Source organism: Schistocerca americana, chromosome 4, assembly GCF_021461395.2.
Source record: "Schistocerca americana isolate TAMUIC-IGC-003095 chromosome 4, iqSchAmer2.1, whole genome shotgun sequence".
Lineage (NCBI taxonomy): Eukaryota > Metazoa > Arthropoda > Insecta > Orthoptera > Acrididae > Schistocerca > Schistocerca americana.
The window spans coordinates 479,747,464-479,767,876 of NC_060122.1; the positions used below are offsets into that span (position 1 = coordinate 479,747,464).

Consider the following 20,413-nt stretch of genomic DNA (forward strand, 5'->3'; position numbering starts at 1 on the left):
AACTGCCAAGTGAAACTTTGGCTACAGACAACTGCCGTATTACTGATCACCCAAGAGACCACTCAACTGCGAAGATTTGCCCTTGTTCAAGCAGTTTTGACTATTTCGATATAGTCGACTGGGATTTGCTTAGTGCTTGAGCTCATGTACAACGACATAGGGTTTTGTTTGAATTCCGCGTAGCGCCCAATTGCTTCTTTTCTAAAATGACTGGGGGATTAAGTGAGTTCCATTCAGTCCTCTGTGCAATGAATTGTTCCCTTAGAGAAAGCATTGACTGTGATGCCCTCTGATTTTAGTGGTTGGGTGGTAGATAGCGTGATTCCAAGGTGTATTTGCTCCTTTGCTCCTTTCTGTAGCCTATGGCTGGGCATCCGATGAGTTTAAAACGTGCAGCATGTACAGTTGCTCATATCTTGAGAATTACTGAAGGGGGATGGGGGGCTGCCCTCTGAAATATCTGTCGCTTTCGACACTTTCACCGCTCTGCATTTGCGTGAGTTTTTAAATTATGAAATAGTTATTTGCTTTATCTCATACAGGAATGATTGTAAACATGGTACTTAGAATTTAGCGACTCGAACTCTGCGACATAAGACGAGAGCGCCTATCAAGGAGAGACTTACCGAAAGTTGATCTGCGTAGCGGTGATCAAGGCGCAGCCCATCAGCACGGAGAACGTGGCGAAGCAGATGGTGTAGTTCTTCTCGTGCGCGTCCGGACCGCACGGGTGGTCCGGGAAGGCGGTCGAGTGGTCGAGAGCGATGCCCACGAAGAACATGGCGAGCCCCCAGCCCAGCGAGCCGAACATGCGCTGGTAGCCGTAGCGGTCGGCGTCCTCGCCCAGCAGCGTGATCACCGCGGAGTCGGCCAGCGTGATGGCCGGCGCGCTGAAGAACTCCCCGATCAGCACCAGCAGCAGCAGCAGGAAGAACGCCTTCTCTATGTCCTGTTGACAGCACAGAGGGCAACTCTTACTTAGATTTGGGGAGAACACAGCCACCACAGTCTGCCATAAGCAACAAAACGTTGACGACGGGGTCCAACGTCTATCACTTCTTGGCCGAACCGTTGGAGATGTGAACCGCAATGCAGTACATCAGTCACTAACTCGTTTCTGGACAGCAACAACTGGTGATCACCCATGCCATCTGGAAGAATCTCCTCGCTGTACAGTACAGAAGTCACCACTCCCTATGTGTTCACTGCAGGTCATATGGCATAGAAAGTAGAATGAGGTGAAGGCACAATGCAACTGGAATGTCGAAGTATGTGAAATGGTCACGAGACTGATAAACCACGGTAGACACTGATAGATACATTATTATGGCAAGACGTGGATGTATTGAAAACTATAGAGTGTCCCGTTTATACTGATCACCCAAAATAACTTTTTCTATAGAACAAAATAAATAATTTACCAAGCAAATACTGTTTCGCTACCAGGAGGTTATTAACGAGCATGATTGCTTTTTTACAATTTTGTTCGTTACATAGATATGAACGGCTGTACGTCCTTTCTGGGACCCTATATTTTTACTCCGTAATTCACATCTAACCCTCAAGACCAGTTCATAAATGTGTCACATTGTACCATTCACGTGGACATGACATTATTACAAACACAACACGAAACTGTCTTTGGTGCACTAGCACACAGCAGGTATCCGCGGTAAGGATAATTCGTCCACTTGCCGGAGTTAACAGTAAACAAATGAAAACACAATGAGAATGCACATCGATCTTCCAGTCAAATATCTTCCCTGTTGGGGGCGTTTTTCGTATCATGACTTTGCCCCAATGATGTTGTTTACCGAGAGCATAAACCTAGATGTTTATTTCGAAATTCTAGGTAGCGAAGTGTTGCTCTGTTTTCATCGTCTTCATGATTAGTATGCTGTGAACACCCCTTTTTTGAAAATGACAATAGCCGTGTTCGCATAATTGCATGGGATACCTGTGGTGTGACGTCATTTGTGCTGCACTGCTGTTGAAATAGCTCGTTGATATTTTATAAATTTTAGACTTCATTTACTTATTTTAAAGTTTATTTGTGCTAATATTTGCCGTAAAAGTAACTTATTAGTGGATTTTCATTAATCTCAGTCTTTCTTCCTGTGTTATTGACTCGAGTTGTCTATTATTTGTGAGTGTGCTTTCGTCGTTCGTCTAAGCCTCGCTCCTCAGTAGTGTGTTTACATTTTGCGGCGTGCACTGCAGCTGTAGCGGTTATAAGCTAAGTACTGACAAATTTATTTGTGCTCTGTAATACAGTTATTAAATTTAATAGATTTCGGTGGTGTTACGTGCCGTTTGTGGCGAAATAACGACTTAATAAACTTTTGTAATCGTTCGCTCACTGTGTTTTTTAGAGTTGGATCGGACTTCCTTAACTCTAGTGCAAAAAGGTGTGCAGTATACTGCTGCATCCATTTTCAATAAGCTGCCACTCGAATTCAAAAATCTTAGCAGTAATCCACGCGCTTTCAAATCGAAACTGAAGAGTTTCCTCATGGGTCACTCCTTATATACTGTCGAGGAGTTTCTTGAAAAATTAAGCTGATTCTTTTGTAATGCTGATAGCGTTTACTTAAACTTATGGACAGACTTTTTTCAGGTTCATGAACATTTATTTTTATGTGTTATTACTCTTTTGTTGTAAGTTCATGTATTGACACGTTCCATGACCTTGGAGATTCGCGCCTCAATTTGGTCCTACAGCACTTGACGTGTAAATAAAAATAAATAAATAAATAAAACCTTCTAATATCTTGTTGAATCTCCTTTTGCCCGGCGTAGTGCAGCAACTCGGTATGGCATGGACTCAACAAGTCGTTGGAAGACCCCTGCAGAAATACTGAGCCATGATGCCTCTACAGCCGTCCCTAAATGCGATAGCGTTGCCGGTGCGAGATTTACTGCACGAACCGGCCCCTCGAGTAGGTCCCACAAATGTTCGATGGGATTCATATCGGTGATCAGCGTGACCAAATCATTTTCTCGAATTGTTCAGAATATTCTTCAAACCAGTCGCGAATACTGTGGACCGGTGGCATGGCGCATTGTCGGCCATGAAAATTCCTTCGTTGTTTTGGAACATGAAGGATATAAATGGCTGCAGTAGGTCTCTAAGTAGCCTAACATAACCATTTCCAGTCAACGATCGGTTGAGTTGGACCAGAAGACCTAGTCCACTCCATGTAAACACAGTCCATACCATTATTTCTGAAGCAAAAGTCGGTCCAAATCCGCCGGGAAAGGAGGAGAGGAAGGGGTAACTCCTTGTTAGAAAAACTTCGGCTTCACCTTGCCTGGGTTATAATGCCTCGTGAGTGCCCATTGTCAGAGTTAAGGCGAAGACTTTGCGGCGGCGCGGTTCTTTCCGTCCCTTTACGACAGACCTGGACCTACCTGTGAACATTGTCTCAGCAGATCATCAGTAAGAAAGCCGAGTGAAACCTGCTGTACTTCGATGTGAACCAGGCTGCAATTTACGTCACTAATCTACGTTTCGGGAGAAACACGAAATAAAAGGTTGGAAATTTTGTCCTCAATTAATATATTCTGAAACTTAGGTGAACAAGTATCACTGCCAAGCCCGTGCTAGTCTTAACGCAGTCACTCATAATCCCTTTCACTCACGTTAGCAAGTTTATGGTGTTGCATTTCCCGAAAACGTAATAGCTACAAAAATACGGATTGTTTTTGGCTGAGAATGCTCGCCAAATATTAAGTCTGTCGGTACCAAATGCAGTCACAGTTTTTAGCCACCGACCTGTCTGACATTCTGCGTGGTGTCTGTTTGTTCTATATCGTGTCTCCCTACCACTTTCGCGCAACGACGCTCTGAGCGTGTTTTTTAGGGAATTGACTAGTTTGAACCTGGGACCTGTTGCTGGTAAGGAGACGCCAGACCACACATGACATGTAGAATTCAGAAGAGTTCAGTGAGACTAGCGATGATATAACCAAATACTTAATGATTTCAGCGTCAGCCCCACTGCACTCCCTGTAAAAGAATCTTAATACTAACTAAATCTAGTGGAAGGGGTTCAAGGATTTCCTATTTTTAGTTAGCTGGTAAAATAACGTCGAAAAGGCAGTTAAGTTTACCATTGGAAATTTTATTCTACTCACAAAACATTGTTTATAAATTGCACTATTGGTAAAAGGAAATGTTTTAACACAGGATGGTAAAAACCAACTGCGTTCAACAAATATTCCTTGAATGGGTTTCCAAGTTCTACAATGGATCGTAGCATGACCTATGCCATATCACATCTATAATCTAGGTTTAAATTAAGTTTCACAAAATAGAAAACTATCAAAATGGTCTACAGTGACCGTCAATTATCTTTAATTACTTATCTAACTTGTCGTAAATTACAGTGGCTGATGTGGCTTCTCAATAACTATATAACAGAAAAATCATCACGTTTCAGATTTTTACTTCAAGTGGCAAATGTGAACACCATGAGCTTTAATTGACGATCGACGCCAGTATTACGCAAAAAGGGGGTGTAACAGATGAGACTTGTGCAGTTCTGAGTGAAGCTTTATGCGCTGTTATGCGGCATCGCGTGCGTTCATTACCTTGTCGGTGTTCGTCAGGGGGCGGCGGACAGCACCGCTCCGCTCACCTCGCCGTCTTGGAAGCAACTCTCCCCTAACTTCTCCTTACTACAATTTACCGAAGTTGGTTTAAAAAAACTATCGAGCTGTGTTTTCATTGACCAATCAGGGCCTCAATGTTAACCTTAAGCTCCGCCTACAAAAATTCTGTCTATCCAATGAGAAACGTTATACTTTTCGTGGTGGGGCAATGTTTTTAAAGTTTGCAACGTAACAGAGACGCGAAAAAGTCTCACGCCAAAACTTGCAGCCAGTGTGGTCCTTTTAGTATTATCGTAAGATCTATATTGTTCTTCTGGAGGGCTCTGTCTTTTAACATGGGCTGGGGGGTGGTCCTCACGTGACAGAGACGCGAAAAAGGCTCAGGCTAAAACTTGCGGGTGGTGTAGCCCTTTCTGTGTTATCGTAAGATCTATACTGTTCTTCTGTAGGGCTCTATCTTTTAACATGGGCTGGGGGGTGGTCCTGACGTAACAGAGACGCGAAAAAGTCTCACGCTAATGCTCTAGCTTTTAACATGGGCTGGGGTGGGGTGGTACTAACGGTTAGCTGGCATCGTGGGTGTCCGTCCCTTATCGTAGGGCCTTCTAACTTAACACGGTTCTGCTCTCGGCTTCTGTTCTCGTTTCTCCCCTCGGAACTGCGTCTGTCTCACGGTGGGAAGGTATGATATGCATTTAGGCATTCTTGTGTTAGTCTGTGGTATTCCATTTGCTCACTCGTTACTCGTATTACTTTGGTTAATTTAATGTCACGATTTATTCGGAGCTATGTGACATACTACTGGATTTGCTTATCATGTCAGGGTTTTCATGGAAGGTGTTGGATTTGCCTGGCACCTTACACCTGCTCAATACGCCACGCGGAATTTATGTCTTTTCTCGTCACAAAATTCACTTAAACATTCCGAAATTTCTACACACACATCGGAATAATTATGCCGACACTTTCCAACACTTTTGATGTATGAAACACTGCTAGATCCGGCAACTTATCGTTTCCATCGGAGCTACTACTACACACGTCTGATCTGTTTGATGCCTAGGCTTCGACTCCTCCCTAGAATACCCTAAGTCTTCTCTACCAGCAGAGAAAGGCGCGCGACGAATACTGCTTTACCATTGATCAGTTTACTCAACAGCCAATAGAAAAACAACACTCTCCCACTTCAGTCCGCGCTTTTCATCCATAACCAATCGCATAATAGTAAACCTCACGACTGTACTTTTTACCGACGTAATTATCTAATATGCTGAAGTTTTGCTTATGCATAAAGTTATTTACTGTTGTTATTTATACCTGAATTAACTTTCCCTTTACCATAAACTTACTTTACAAATCTATTCTACAACAATCCCCTTTGTCCATAACCATACTTCTTCGAAATGTTCCCACACTATATCCTACTACATAACTCGTTAAACAATTATCTCCATATTAACCTGAAACCACACTCACACATCATTCATACTGCTAAAACACATTTACAACATTTTACATACATAAAAAGACATATAACACTTTATGAAAATATTAGAACAGTTTATGAAAAACATTCAATTACTTTAGTGCACTCTAGTGGGCAGAATCGAAACTAAAGTCACAGTCCTCCTAGAGAGCCTGTATACAGAGAGAGTGACCATAGGTGAAGTTGCTCGTGATTGGTTGATTAGCTTTGGCGCCATTTTTCTGCCAAACGTCTCTCGCACTTCCTATGTTCGCCGTGCTTTTGAGTTGACTTTTCGAAACGATAAAAAGGTATTTGAATTATTGAGAGACTTGTTATGCGTTGTGCGTGCATGTTCGATTTAGTTGTATATCGTTTTTAGCACGTAATTAGCGTTTGAGATCTTAAATACGAGTTGAAATAATGAAGCGTTTTGTGATTTCTTTAACAGTTTGTGCATACTGGTAGCATCACAAGCTTTTCTGAAGCCAATATCTGACAGTCCTTGCTGGAAACGGAAAGTTCCTGTAATTGTCGTGCATTTTCATTCGACTTTATAGCGTCAAACTTTATTTCGTTCCGAATCAGAACACTAGGCATTATTTTTTTCAGTATTATTGCCTGACTGTTGACGCAGGCAAGTGGTAAGCACGTTTTCCGCAGTTGTCGTGGTTGCTGAAACATTATTCGTTGTAAATAATGGTAGGTACTCTTGAAGACAGTTTTTGATAGGTTTACTTACTGTGGGGTAGAAGGGATACGGTAGTTTTCTTGTTACATTTGGTCGTTATTACAGTAGCCTACACTTAACATTACCTGATTTTTGTAATCTTTTTCGTTTGGTATCTACAAGATATATTCAGTATTTATAAAAATGAAAGAAAGTCGTAAGCAGTTGTTTACTTGTGACATGCAAAAAGTTTGAAGACGTGACAAGAAGTACTAATACTTCTCACACTTTTTGCATGTCACAAGTAAACAACTGCTTACGACTTTCATTCATCTGACGTAATACAGGTACGTTAAATCTTTAGCGTTATGCACTTCCGATACAAAACAAATGCTATACACTATATTCTTTTTATTTACGTTACTTTCATTGAAATATGTCTAGTAAACAAACTTTAAAGGAGATAAATGCAAGTAACGAATAATTTTTACAACCACTGTTTCAAATTGTCCTGTGCTGTACGTAGTAGGCTACTATGAGTATATTACAGCTGTAAAGAAAGGCATTTAACGAACGATTTCGCCATATTGTCTCGTGCTTTTGATTCGGTGAGTGTGTACTCCACTACTCCACTACTGGCCATTCAAAAGTCCCGCCCGCAGTTTGGCAGAAAAATGGCCGCCGTATCGTCCGGTTGGCCACTCTCTCCCTATACAGGCTCTCTAAGTCCCCCTATCCAATACTGTCCTCTATCAGCTAATACATAAACTACGTGCGCGTCCAGTCTCGCGTCACCATCTGTCATTATCCAGCTCTGAGACACATCTCCCACTTAACCGCCTCCAAGGCAGGATCGTTATACGGCGCTACGCCTCATCTTCAACTACATGAATGCGGAGATGGAGACCATCGGAAAAACTGAGATGACGGATGAAGCAGCCCTGCTTTCAGAGGAAGAAGGAAAGTGATGCAGGAGAGCCATCTACCCACAGTCAAGGCAACTCTCCTAAGAGGAGGTGACCCTGGTAGACAAGTCCTCCGTCCTCCAGGTTGGGGCGGTTGTGCGAAGGACTGACCTAGAGGCAGCAAGTGGCTGGGGACAGAGCAAGACTGACCTGCGTGCGGTAGACAATGGAGCTGAAGAGCGGCGACACCCAGCTGGAGTGGTGCGCCTCGTCGTAGTTGTTGGCGTACTTCACCTCGAGCGGCGACTGCCCGGGATACACGTGCCGCAGCGGCGTCGGGGAGCGCACGTGCCGAGTCCGCGGCTCCGCCTCCAGCAGCGCCCTCTCCACCTGCGGGACAGGGCAGCCAACCGTAAACAAGAATTAACTGATGAAATTGTCAATAATGTCTTTCAGAAAATTACTAAGTGGTTCCTTGTAAACGGACTCTCACTGAATTTTGATAAGACACAGTACATACAGTTCCGTACAGTAAATGGTATGACGCCATTAATAAATATAGACCTTAATCAGAAGCATATAGCTAAGGTAGAATATTCAAAACTTTTAGGTGTGTCCATTGATGAGAGATTAAATTGGAAGAAACACATTGGTGATCTGCAGAAACGTTTGAGTTCAGCTACTTATGCAGTAAGGATCATTGCAAATTTTGGTGATAAACATCTTAGTAAATTAGCTTACTACGCCTATTTTCACTCATTGCTTGCATATGGCATCATATTTTGGGGTAATTCATCACTGAGGAATAAAGTATTTATTGCACAAAAGCGTCTAATCAGAAAAATAGCTGGAGTCCAACCAAGATCATCCTGCAGACATTTATTTAAGGATCTAGGGATATTCACAGTAGCTTCCCGGTATATATACTCTCTTATGAAATTTGTTATTAACAATCAAACCCAATTCAAAAGCAATAGCAGTGTGCATAACTACAATACTAGGAGAAAGGATGATCTTCACTATTCAAGATTAAATCTAACTTTGGCACAGAAAGGGGTGAATTATACTGCCACTAAAGTCATTGGTCACTTACCAAATAGTATCAAAAGTCTGACAGATAACCAACAAGTATTTAAGAATAAATTAAAAGAATTTCCGAATGACAACTCCTTCTGCTCCATAGAGGAATTTTTAGATATAAATTAAGAAAAAAATTATTAAAAAAGTTGTTATATTAACTCAATTATGTTGTTAAATTAACTTTATTATGTCATGTATTGTAAAATTTGACTCGTTCCACATCATTACGAAATATCGTATTCATGATCCATGGAACTAGTATTAATCTAATCTAATCTAAACACAATCTGTGGCAGAAATCAAAGAAAAATCACAACAATTGTGACAACCAAAATATTACCTGTCGGACGTCACATGACACATTGTAATCACACTGAAAGAAAGAAACCCTGACACCAAAAAATTATTAATGTGGAGTAATGAAATGTCGGTAATACATTTGTCTGGGTAATATATTTATGTGAGAAACATTGCAAGTTCACAGCGTAATCTAAGTGCGAGATAAGCCACTGCAAATGTGAAATGCTGGTACGAGGCGTGTTATTTAATTAAGTACCGTTTTGAAATTAAAAAAAGACGTGCTAAGATATGGACAGCGTGTTGAAAGGAGGATATAAGATGAACATCAACAAAAGCAAAACGAGGATAATGGAATGTAGTCGAATTAAGTCGGGTGATGGTAAGGGAATTAGATTAGGAAATGAGACACTTAAAGTAGTAAAGGAGTTTTGCTATTTGGGGAGCAAAATAACTGATGATGGTCGAAGTAGAGAGGATATAAAATGTACACTGGCAATGGCAAGAAAAGCGTTTCTGAAGAAGAGAAATTTGTTAACATCGAGTATAGATTTAAGTGTCAGGAAGTCATTTCTGAAAGTATTTGTATGGAGTGTAGCCATGTATGGAAGTGAAACATGGACGATAAATAGTTTGGACAAGAAGAGAATAGAAGCTTTCGAAATGTGGTGCTACAGAAGAATGCTGAAGATTAGATGGGTAGATCACATAACTAATGAGGAGGTATTGAATAGAATTGGGGAGAAGAGGAGTTTGTGGCACAACTTGACCAGAAGAAGGGATCGGTTGGTAAGACATGTTCTGAGGCATCAAGGGATCATAAATTTAGCATTGGAGGGCAGGGTGGAGGGTAAAAATCATAGAGGGAGACCAAGAGATGAATACACTAAGCAGATTCAGAAGGACGTAGGTTGCAGTAAGTACCGGGAGATGAAGAAGCTTGCACAGGATAGAGTAGCATGGAGAGCTGCGTCAAACCAGTCTCAGGACTGAAGACCACAACAACAACAAGATATCTCAATAATTTTATTTTTACATGAAAGCCTGTACCTTAATCTTCTTTTCTACATAATTTCCGTCAATATTGAGGCACTTGTCATAACCTTGTGCCAGTTTTTGAATACCCTCCTCATAGAAGTCTGCTGCCTGACTTGTTAGCCACTGCATCACCACTGTTTTGACTTTGTCATCGTCTTGAAGACGCTGACCGCCCAGGTGTTTCTTCAAGTGCAGGAACAGATGGTAGTCACTGGGCGCAAGATCGGACTGTACGGAGGATGATCTAGAGTTTCCCATCGAAAAGATGTGATGAGATCTTTGGTCTGATTCGCCACATGCGGACGGGCATTGTCTTGCAGCAAAACGATGTCCTTGCTGAACTTCCATGGACTGTTGCCTTGATTCTGGTGTGACGTAGGCCACCCACGTTTCATCGCCCGTAACAATTTGGCTTAAGAAATCGTCACCGTCATTGTGGTACCGCCCAAGGAAAATCAGTGCACTGTCTAAACGTTTGGTTTTGTGCACATCCGTCAACATTTTCGGTACCCCACGTGAGCACAATTTTCGGTAATTCAATTGCTCGGTCACAATGACATACAAAACACTACGAGAAACATTTGGAAAGTCATCCCGCAAGGAGGAAATCGTAAGCGTCTGTTTTCTCTCACTTCCTGCGCCAAACTTTCATTAACGACCGAAGGACGCCCACTCCGTTGTTCATCATGCACATTTAGGCGGCCATCTTTAAATGCTCTAACCCACTTTCTTACCATTCCATCACTCATAATATTTTCTCGGTAAACTGCACAGATCTCACGATGAATATCGATCGCTCGTAGGCCTTTAGCACTAAGTAATCTTATAATAGCCCGTACTTCACAGTCGGCGGGACTCACGATTATCGGAGGCATCTTAAATACTCAGTACACAACGTAAACAAGGAAGAATCAGACTGTAATGGCGTCAGTGCGTAGATTAAGGTACAGGCTTTCATGCAAAAATAAAATTATTGGGATATCTTAGCACGTCTTTTTTTATTTCAAAACGGCACTTACTTAAAAAACACGCCTCGTACGTTAATAACCGGTGTAGCCGCCAGAACGTTGAATGCATTGTGTTGTACAGGTGCCGAATGTCAGTTTCTGTGATAAAGTTCCATGTCTGTTGCAGTTGGTCGGTCAATACTGAGACGATTAACGCTGGTTGTGGGTGACGCTGGAGTTGTAACTCCAGAAGCAGGTCCAGTGTGTCTAGCATGCAAACAGGTTGGTTGCAGGTCCTCAACTGACCTAACCAACACAAGGTTGTTACTGGTACCGAGATGGAACCAGCTTTCATCAGAAAACGCAACAGACCTCCGCACTAACCCTAATGAGCTCTTGCTTGACACCACTGAAGGCGTAAGTGGGGTCTTTTTCGGAGTTCTACTTGAAGTAACCGATTTGTAACAGTTGTGTCACTCAATTCGTTGTGTCACTCTGGAGCCTACTACTGCTCCAGTTTCTGGTGCAGATGCAGTACGATGCGCCTCTCAGTAGTGCCACGTGGGCGTCCAGAGCCAGTCTTCTTGCGACCGTACATTGTCGTGACCACTGCTGCTTGCAGTCATGTACAGTGGCTACATTTCTACCAAGTCTTTTTCCAATATCACAGAAGGAACAAAAAACTTCTCGTAGCTCTTTTAGACGGCTTCGTTCAAACTCAGTGAGTTGTTGATAATGCCGTCTTTACAATTATACAGGCACCCGACAGAAAGGTCTTTAACGCCCATACTAAAGTCTGGAGAGGCAAATGTGGTTGAGTTGAGAAAAAGTGTTTTAAATTATAGAATGGATTCATAAAACAATTCCTATAAATTCTCTTGTGAAACACACACAAATACCTGGAAAGACGTTTGTTGTTAGACACCTTTCATACTATGTACAAGTGCGCGCCGATAGGCACTTGTCTCAAATATCTGTAATCCTTTATCTGTCTGCAGGGATGGTACATCTTTGGACGATAACTAAAAGTTGTGTGTTAGCAAGTCGTCCTAACTTTGACGGGATTCAACAAGTAGGGAAGCTTGGCGCCAGAACCGGTCGGCGAGACCTAGTGGCAGGCAAACTGACAAGAGGAAGGCCTCAGACACTGTATAACCTGAAAACCACGTGACGTACTGTCATATAACTGCAACCCAGGTGTGTGAACCAGCAACCGTCCCGGTGTAATTAAGAACGAAGTCGGTTCAGAATGCGCAATTCACTATGAGAAGACAAGCATCAACTCTGCGAGGTAAAATAGGCACGTTGACATCACGGAAAGCCGAGGAAGGCAAAAGTGTGTCTCACAAGGGGAAGGCCTCAGACACGGCCAACAGATTCGGCTCAGATTTGGCAGGTCGCTTGTGTACAACCTAAAACGAAGCTATTTTGGGTCAACACCCCCGCGTTTTTGAGAAAATCACCCCTAAAGGTTGTGAAGAGCAATTGACTCAAAATTGGAGGGATCGATAGATAATTGTAAGTAGAGCATTTTACATAATCAGGTATGGGGTCCGCAAACGCAAACTTTTCCAGAAATCGAGGAAAGAAACTTATACAACTGCCACTCCTGTACCCACGTGGTAAACGCTATTCGGCGACAGAGCTGATGGCGCATCGGGCTGGGACCCGAGGAACCCGGTTCGAATCTCGAAAGATATGACACAACGAACAATAACTAGTTACTACAGCATAAACAGACGGTCTAATTACTACAAACTACATACAGTACTCGTCATATGTTACTTACGGAAGGACACTGTATTCATTCACGAAACGTATATCATTCGGCGCATTAACGATGGAAAAATCATTACATGTATCCGCGAGGTTCGCGGCAGCCTAATGACGGAAAACAACTCTTTCCGATTGACTTCTATAAGGCTCGTGCTGGAAACCTTCACTCTTCTAGGTTCATCACTATGATATGACGAAGAGGCAACCGGGACAACTTAACTCTCCGCGCGTGCATTCTGTCCCGTGCCTCGCTGTAAACAAGCGTCGCGCGGCGCGCTATCTGCGATCCCTCGTGAGGAATTCGCAGCACTCTTACTCGGAGTTGTTTTCATGTGACAAGGCTTAAAAGTTTAATACTTTACTAACTCACGGCGTTTGGGAAATTAGTTTGCCTACCTTATTATTATCATTCCTTATTGATTTACTTACCTTATTAACCCTCCTATCCCTATCAATTGAGATATGGAAAAATACAAACGAAAAGAATAACATCCGCTATGTTTCTTCGAGATTCGCACCCGGGTTCTCCCATTCCGAGCCAGTTACCTTGGCCATTGCGCTATCGGCGCTGCCGGCGAAAAACGTTTTGCATGTCGGTACCGAAGCGGCAGTTGTAAAAGTTCTTACCACAATTTCTGGAGAAGAATGCGTTTTGGGACCCCTTACCTGATGATGTAAAATGCTCTACTTACAATTATCTATCGATCCCGCCAATTTTGAGTTGATTCCTCTTCATAACTTTTAGGGGTGATTTTCTCAAAAACGAGGGGGTGTTGACCCAAAATATCTTAGATTCCTTCGTTTTATGTTGTACACAAGCGACTTGCCAAATTTGAGCCGAATCTGTTGGGCGTGTCTGAGGCCTTCCCCTTGTGAGACACACTTTTGCCTTCCTCGGCTTTCCGTGATGTCAACGTCCCTATTTTACCTCGCAGAGTTGATGCTTGTCTTCTCATAGTGAATTGCGCATTCTGAACCGACTTCGTTCTTAATTACACCGGGACGGTTGCTGGTTCACACACCTGGGTTGCAGTTATATGACAGTACGTCACGTGGTTTTCAGGTTATACAGTGTTAGATTTATTTTTGCGATACGTTTTGCAGTAGGGCGTAAAGTAGGAAATGTAAAGTCTTCGTTCACACACTCAACTTTTCACGACACATGGGATCAATATCCAGTTATATATCAGTCATATAAGGTTTGAAGTTGTTTGGCTCCACTTATCAAATAATACTTCATGCTATTATCGTCTAATTTTCTTTTTTCTGTGGTATCTGGATGGCAATACAAAGAAACACGATCTATTGAACTGGATTGAAATGCGAAATATGATAAACTCTATTGACTTATTTAACACTGCATTAAGTGTGGACATGATAGTGATTCCAACAGAGATAAAAAGTCAATCGTCAACTCCACAAGGAAACCTTTATTTGCTTCACTTTACCTGTTTCGTCAGTTTAAACTGTAATCTTCAGAAGTGAAATAGCCTCAAATTATTGGCATGCCAACGTCAAAATAGGAATCGGACGATTGTGTCCTAAAAAGGATTGGCAAAAATACATACGTAAAGTAAGTATGTTAAAAATAAAAGTCCAAAGATTGAACAACGGAAGTAAAACAGATTTGTCCTTGGTGACCATCCCTTTTCTGTCAACCTCAGTAAGGCCAACCACTTTGCCTCCCACCTATATGATGTCTTTTCCATTCCAGATGATCCTCAATTTGATTATTCCCTCTTCCCTGACGTCATCGAACATCCAGATACCTCCACTCTTCCCCTTGCTCCTAGCTTCCAGGACTTGGGCCACACACCACCATCAGGGCTCTGTCCTCTCCCCTCTCCTCCACCTCCTGTACACAGCAGATATTTCCCAACCCCCCCCCCCTCCTCCAGTTCACCTCCTGCAGTATGCCGATGACACTTTCTTTGTCTTCGCTCATACCCTTCAACAGTCCCAACGCCTTCTCCAGAATCACCTTGACCTTTTTGCCACATGGTGTAACTGGTGGCTGTCCAAAATCAATCCTTCTAAGACCCAGGCAATCATTGTAGGTCGTACCACTCACTCCTTCTGGCTCCTTGATTTTTCCCTTACCACAAGCGCTTACCTACCTTGGACTCACCATTGACCGTCACCTCACCTGGATCCTTCATCTCCGCTCTATCCAATCCAAAGCCCACAACTGCCTTCATCTCATTAAACTCCTCTCTGTTGGACATGGGGGTTGAACCCCTCTACTACCCTTCACATCTACAAATCCTTAATCTGTTCCATCCTAGGTTGTGCGATTCCTACCTGGATTCCGCCTCCTCCCCCAAATTCCATCAGTTCCTCCAGATCCTCAAGCGCCATGCACTCCGCCTCACCTTCCATATATGCCTCCCATCCCCCATGCGGATCCTCTAGGACCTGATTCCTTTCCCCCATCTGCTCCTTTTCCTTGAACATGTCTGTGTCTTCTACACCTCCTGACAACTTGATCCCCCTTATCCCCTGATTGCTCCTCTCCCCTGCCTGCAGCCATGCCTTCACCGTTGTGTCCCCCCTACCCTCCACCTCTACATCCTTCATCTCCTTTCATCTCCTTTCCCAAGGCAGCTTCCATCAACTCCCCCTCCGAGATGGTGCCCTCTCTCCCTTCATTTATCTCTCCTATCAACTATGATCCTCACCTCCCCTTCCTCCCCCAGTCCTTTTACCAGACTCCTTCTCCCCCTCCTTCCATCCTGTTTTTTCTCCACCTGTCCACTCCTTGACTCCATTCTCTCCCCCGGAGTCCTTTCTTTTCCCCTTCTTTCCCTTCCACTGTCTGACCCACTCCTTTCTCGCGTCCGCCCTGCTCCACCCTTTTTCTGTACGCTCTCCCTCCATCGACTCCCCCCTTTTTCCCCCGTCATCTGTCTGGGTCTTCCCCCGACCCCCACCCCATTTGCATATGCCTTTGTACTCTATAGTGAAGTGTTCTCCATGAGTGTTCAATGTTGTGATCCCCTTTTTAGAGTGTTGCGAACAGAAACCAGACTGTCGCCGTGTTTTGTAATTGTACCTGTCTCTTTCCTAAGTGTTTTTATTCAGCATCACTGACCTCTTTGTTTTTTATGTTTTCTTCACAACTTTTTCGCCGTGTACCAGTTTCAAACATCCACCGTTTTATCATCTCTTTTTATTGTCATATCTCCTCATTATGTTTTTTAACTTTATCTGTGGGCTGCAGAGGGGCGTATTACGCCAGCAGCAAATACAATAAAGAAAAAAAATAAGCTGCGCTAAAGGAGAGACAAAAGTTTTCAGCTATACAGGTAAGTTTGTGACGTAGTTGAACTCTGAGGTACAAACCACTGAAGACAGACACTGAGATGATTTCTGCTACCATGCAAACTCAGTTCTTTTAAACTTACTCGGTGTTGTAGTAGCGTACAGACAGCAAAAACATTACCTTAGCACGATTTGCATCTGTACACGTATAGTTAGTGGATTACGTCTATAGTAAGGATTATAGTTTCACTTTTGTGTTAGTTAACATTAGTTCGGCTACCCTTTAATTATTCCGTTGCACTTTGCATAAGTTCTCGCCACTACGAAACTTAAAATTAATCTGATTTTGTTTTCTCACTTGTGGGTCAAATTTTATATACATGGGCAACGTTTCAGTGCATATAAACCGAGATTAATAGTCTTTTATCAAGTCACAGGTTAACGTAAACATTAATTATTACATGTGTTAGTTTTTAAATGGTGGACGAAAGTAAAGGGAGGACATATGGAATGGCATAACCGTCACATGTGGATGCATTATCACTAAACAGAAAAGGATGCACCAGCTAGTCCGCAGCATACTAAAACCTCCACCTTAACAGTTTACGAAGGAATTTGGACAATTCAGAAAATTTTGAAACACGTTCCACACTCAACTCCTCATATGTTAAAATAGATTGAAACTTCCTGGCAGATTAAAACTGTGTGCCCGACCGAGACTCGAAGTCGGGACCTTTGCCTTTCGCGGGCAAGTGCTCTACCAACTGAGCTACCGAAGCACGACTCACGCCCGGTACCCACAGCTTTACTTCTGCCAGTATCTCGTCTCCTACCTTCCAAACTTTACAGAAGTTCTCCTGCGAACCTAGCAGAACTAGCACTCCTGAAAGAAAGGATATTGCGGAGACATGGCTTAGCCACAGCCTGGGGGATGTTTCCAGAATGAGATTTTCACTCTGCAGCGGAGTGTGCGCTGATATGAAACTTCCTGGCAGATTAAAACTGTGTGCCCGACCGAGGCTCGAACTCGGGACCTTTGCCTTTCGCGGGCAAGTGCTCTACCAACTGAGCTACCGAAGCACGACTCACGCCCGGTACCCACAGCTTTACTTCTGCCAGTATCTCGTCTCCTACCTTCCAAACTTTACAGAAGTTCTCCTGCGAATCTAGCAGAAACCTAGAAGTTTCATATCAGCGCACACTCCGCTGCAGAGTGAAAATCTCATTCTGGAAACATCCCCCAGGCTGTGGCTAAGCCATGCCTCCGCTATATCCTTTCTTTCAGGAGTGCTAGTTCTGCTAGGTTCGCAGGAGAACTTCTGTAAAATTTGGAACGTAGGAGACGAGATACTGGCAGAAGTAAAGCTGTGGGTACCGGGCGTGAGTCGTGCTTCGGTAGTTCAGTTGGTAGAGCACTTGCCCGCGAAAGGCAAAGGTCCCGAGTTCGAGTCTCGGTCGGGCACACAGTTTTAATCTGCCAGGAAGTTTCATATCAGTGCACACTCCGCTGCAGAGTGAAAATCTCATTCTGGTTAAAATAGATTGTTTACTGCTGACTTAGGTCAGAGGACTAAGACTTATACGGTGACTTGTCAATGCCATTTCATTCCAGCTCTGTGACCAGATGGAGTATCGCCACGCCCGGACAGTTGGTTTCACAGACAGCAGCTTATTTTCCGACTTTTCCAGCCACTCTATCTCTGAACTGCCTAGATTTTCTGGCTCAACAGCGAGAAAATGTTTCTGCAGTGTGTTTCTGGAAATATTCCCTGACTGTAGTGTCAGCAGCCTCATTTGTACGGATATGGGTGCGGTCTGGTAGCCAGCAGAATACCACCTATTTTCCTCGGCCATGGAGACTCATCGTCAACGGCCTTGCCGCTGCAGCGGTTTCCGTCAGATCACCGAAGTTAAGCGCTGTCGGGCTGGGCTAGCACTTGGGTGGGTGACCATCCGGTCTGCCGAGCGCTGTTGGCACGCGGGTACACTCTGCCCTTGTGACGCAAACTGAGAAGCAGCGGCTCCGGTCTCATAAACTGACATACGGCCGGGAGAGCGGTGTGCTGACCACATGCCCCTCCATATCCGCATCCAGTGATGCCTGTGGGCTGAGGATGACACGCCGGCCGGTCAGTACCGTTGGGCCTTCCAAGACCTGTTCGGACGCAGTTAAGTTTAGTTCAGTATGTAGACGTATCGGGAGTCCTGAATCAGCTGGAATATTAAATCCGGTGGGTACGTCTGTGAAGTCGCCTCCAGGGCTCCGTGGAGATCGGTACAGATAAGAAACTTCTTCCTTGGGTCACGCTTCATCTGCTCTAGAGTTGTTAGAATCACTCACGGTTCAGTACTATAGACCGTAAGCGAATACTGACAATATCTTTCAGGCTGTAATGGTAAGTAGCGACTATCTCATCAAGTTGACAAAAGCTAAATAAATCTTGCACAAGGAGGCAAAGGTTATAATAAACGTAGCTTAAACAACGACTGTTAAATTTTTTCTAAATGATGGAGTACAAGAACAGTGCCGACTATGAACTACTCTTTCTAATATCTGTGTTAATGGTATTGCCTCAAACTGGACACAACGTATACACAAAGGTTTCCAAAAGCAGTACTCCAGATTTTTTACTTGATGTAGACGATGTCTTAAGGCTGTAAGACATAGATGACATACAAGAGCACTACACCACATGGGTTATCTTTGTAGATAATCAGACGTTGAGACCTCTAGGATTGAAGTGATGGACTTTTTGTGAAAATATCTGGTAAGAAACTAGTATCATTGTGGAGTACATCATTCTGTAAAGCGTTTTCTTCTTCGGTTGTTTGACAGATTGCCCTAGACCTATGCAGATCTAGACGTAAATATGATTATGTCAGGAAATGCGTGGGCCCCCATCCATCACGAATCAGAAAACAAGTCTCGACGAGTAAAATTAACTACGTTTCTTATAGTAGTTCATGGGAGGAATGGTGGGTACGTACAAAAAGAGCTGTGGGTAAAACACAAAGAGTAAAAAGAAATGTTCTGAGAAGAATAAGAGGTTACTTGATAGCAGGCAGAATTTTAACGATACCGTGCGATAGGAGCCGGTAGTAGAACTATTTCCCTGTAGAATAATTAATTACCCTAATATCTGATGTGTAGAAGAGCAGATGAGTGCCACACAGGATATCACAAATTAGCATTAGCTTATAAATATCATGCAATATCCGTAATAATTAAGGTCCCGCATTGTGGCTGGCGGTCAGTAATTGGATGCGGAGTTGGGCTTCTCAGCTAATTCAACACTCAAATTGAATTTCCGTACATGATTAACAGCTCACTCCCTGAGCTGTTAATATTAAAAATCCGAGCGAAGCCTCGTAGCTTGCAGCACTTTTCAGAGGAAGCCCCCGCGCGACAGCACTGCCGCTTTTCTGATGGCGGCCGCCCTTCTGCACGATCGAACGCTGCCTTCGGCTAGTTTCTGTCGATTGCTACGCCACATAAATACACCGACGATTAAAAAAATCATAGCACCAAACAATTATTAATGTAGAGTAATGAAATTTCTGGAATAAATTTCTCTAGTTAACATATTTAAGTGACCAAAATCACAAGATCACAGGTCTATGTACACACGAGGTAAGTCACTGCTAATGAATTGACAATCGCTGTAACCACCAGAATGTTCAATGCAAGTATGCAAGAGTGCATGCATTGCGTTGTAAGGGTGCCGGATGTCAGTCTGTGGGCTCGAGTTTCATACCTGTTGCAGTCCGTCGGTCAATACAGTGACGATTAATGCTGTTCGTGGATAACGCTGGAGCTGTCGTCCGATGATGTTCCATATATGCTCAATTGGAGACAGGTGTAGTGCTCAAACAGGCCAAGGGAACATGTTGTCGCTATGTAGAACACGTTTGGTTACAACAGGGGGCGAGAGTTATCTTGTTAGCAAACGCTGTTCACGAATGGCAGTACAACAGGTCGAATCACCAGACTGACGTAGAAATTTGCAGTCAGAATGCGCGGGATAACCACGAGAGTGCTGCTGCTCTCATATGAAATTGCACCCCAGACGATAACTCCAGGTGTAGGTCCAGTATGTCTGGAACGCAGACAAGTTGGTTGCTGGCCCTCAGTTGGCTTCCTTCTAACAAACACATCGCAGTCACTGGCATCGAGACAGAGCCAGCTTTCATCTGAAAACACAACAAACCTCCACTCTGCCCTCCATTGAGCTCTCGCTTGACACCACTGATGTTATGGCGGTGATGGGGCCACTGGAATGCACGCTGCAGGGTGTTTGGCTCGGTGCTGTACTTGAATTAACCGATTTGTAGACGTTCGTTTTGTTACAGTGGTGCCAAC

At 43.5% G+C, this 20,413-nt stretch overlaps 1 protein-coding gene across 1 annotated transcript in view; it reads right to left on the reverse strand.

The window, feature by feature from the left end:
- Positions 1-20,413, reverse strand: part of LOC124613563 (major facilitator superfamily domain-containing protein 6) — a 370,141-nt gene that overhangs the window by 122,817 nt on the left and 226,911 nt on the right. The window contains exons 3-4 of the mRNA XM_047142277.1: positions 7,865-8,044; positions 627-949 (exon numbers count right to left, since the gene is read on the reverse strand). Coding sequence (XP_046998233.1) covers positions 627-949; positions 7,865-8,044 — 503 coding nt within the window. The remainder of the gene's footprint in view (positions 1-626; positions 950-7,864; positions 8,045-20,413) is intronic.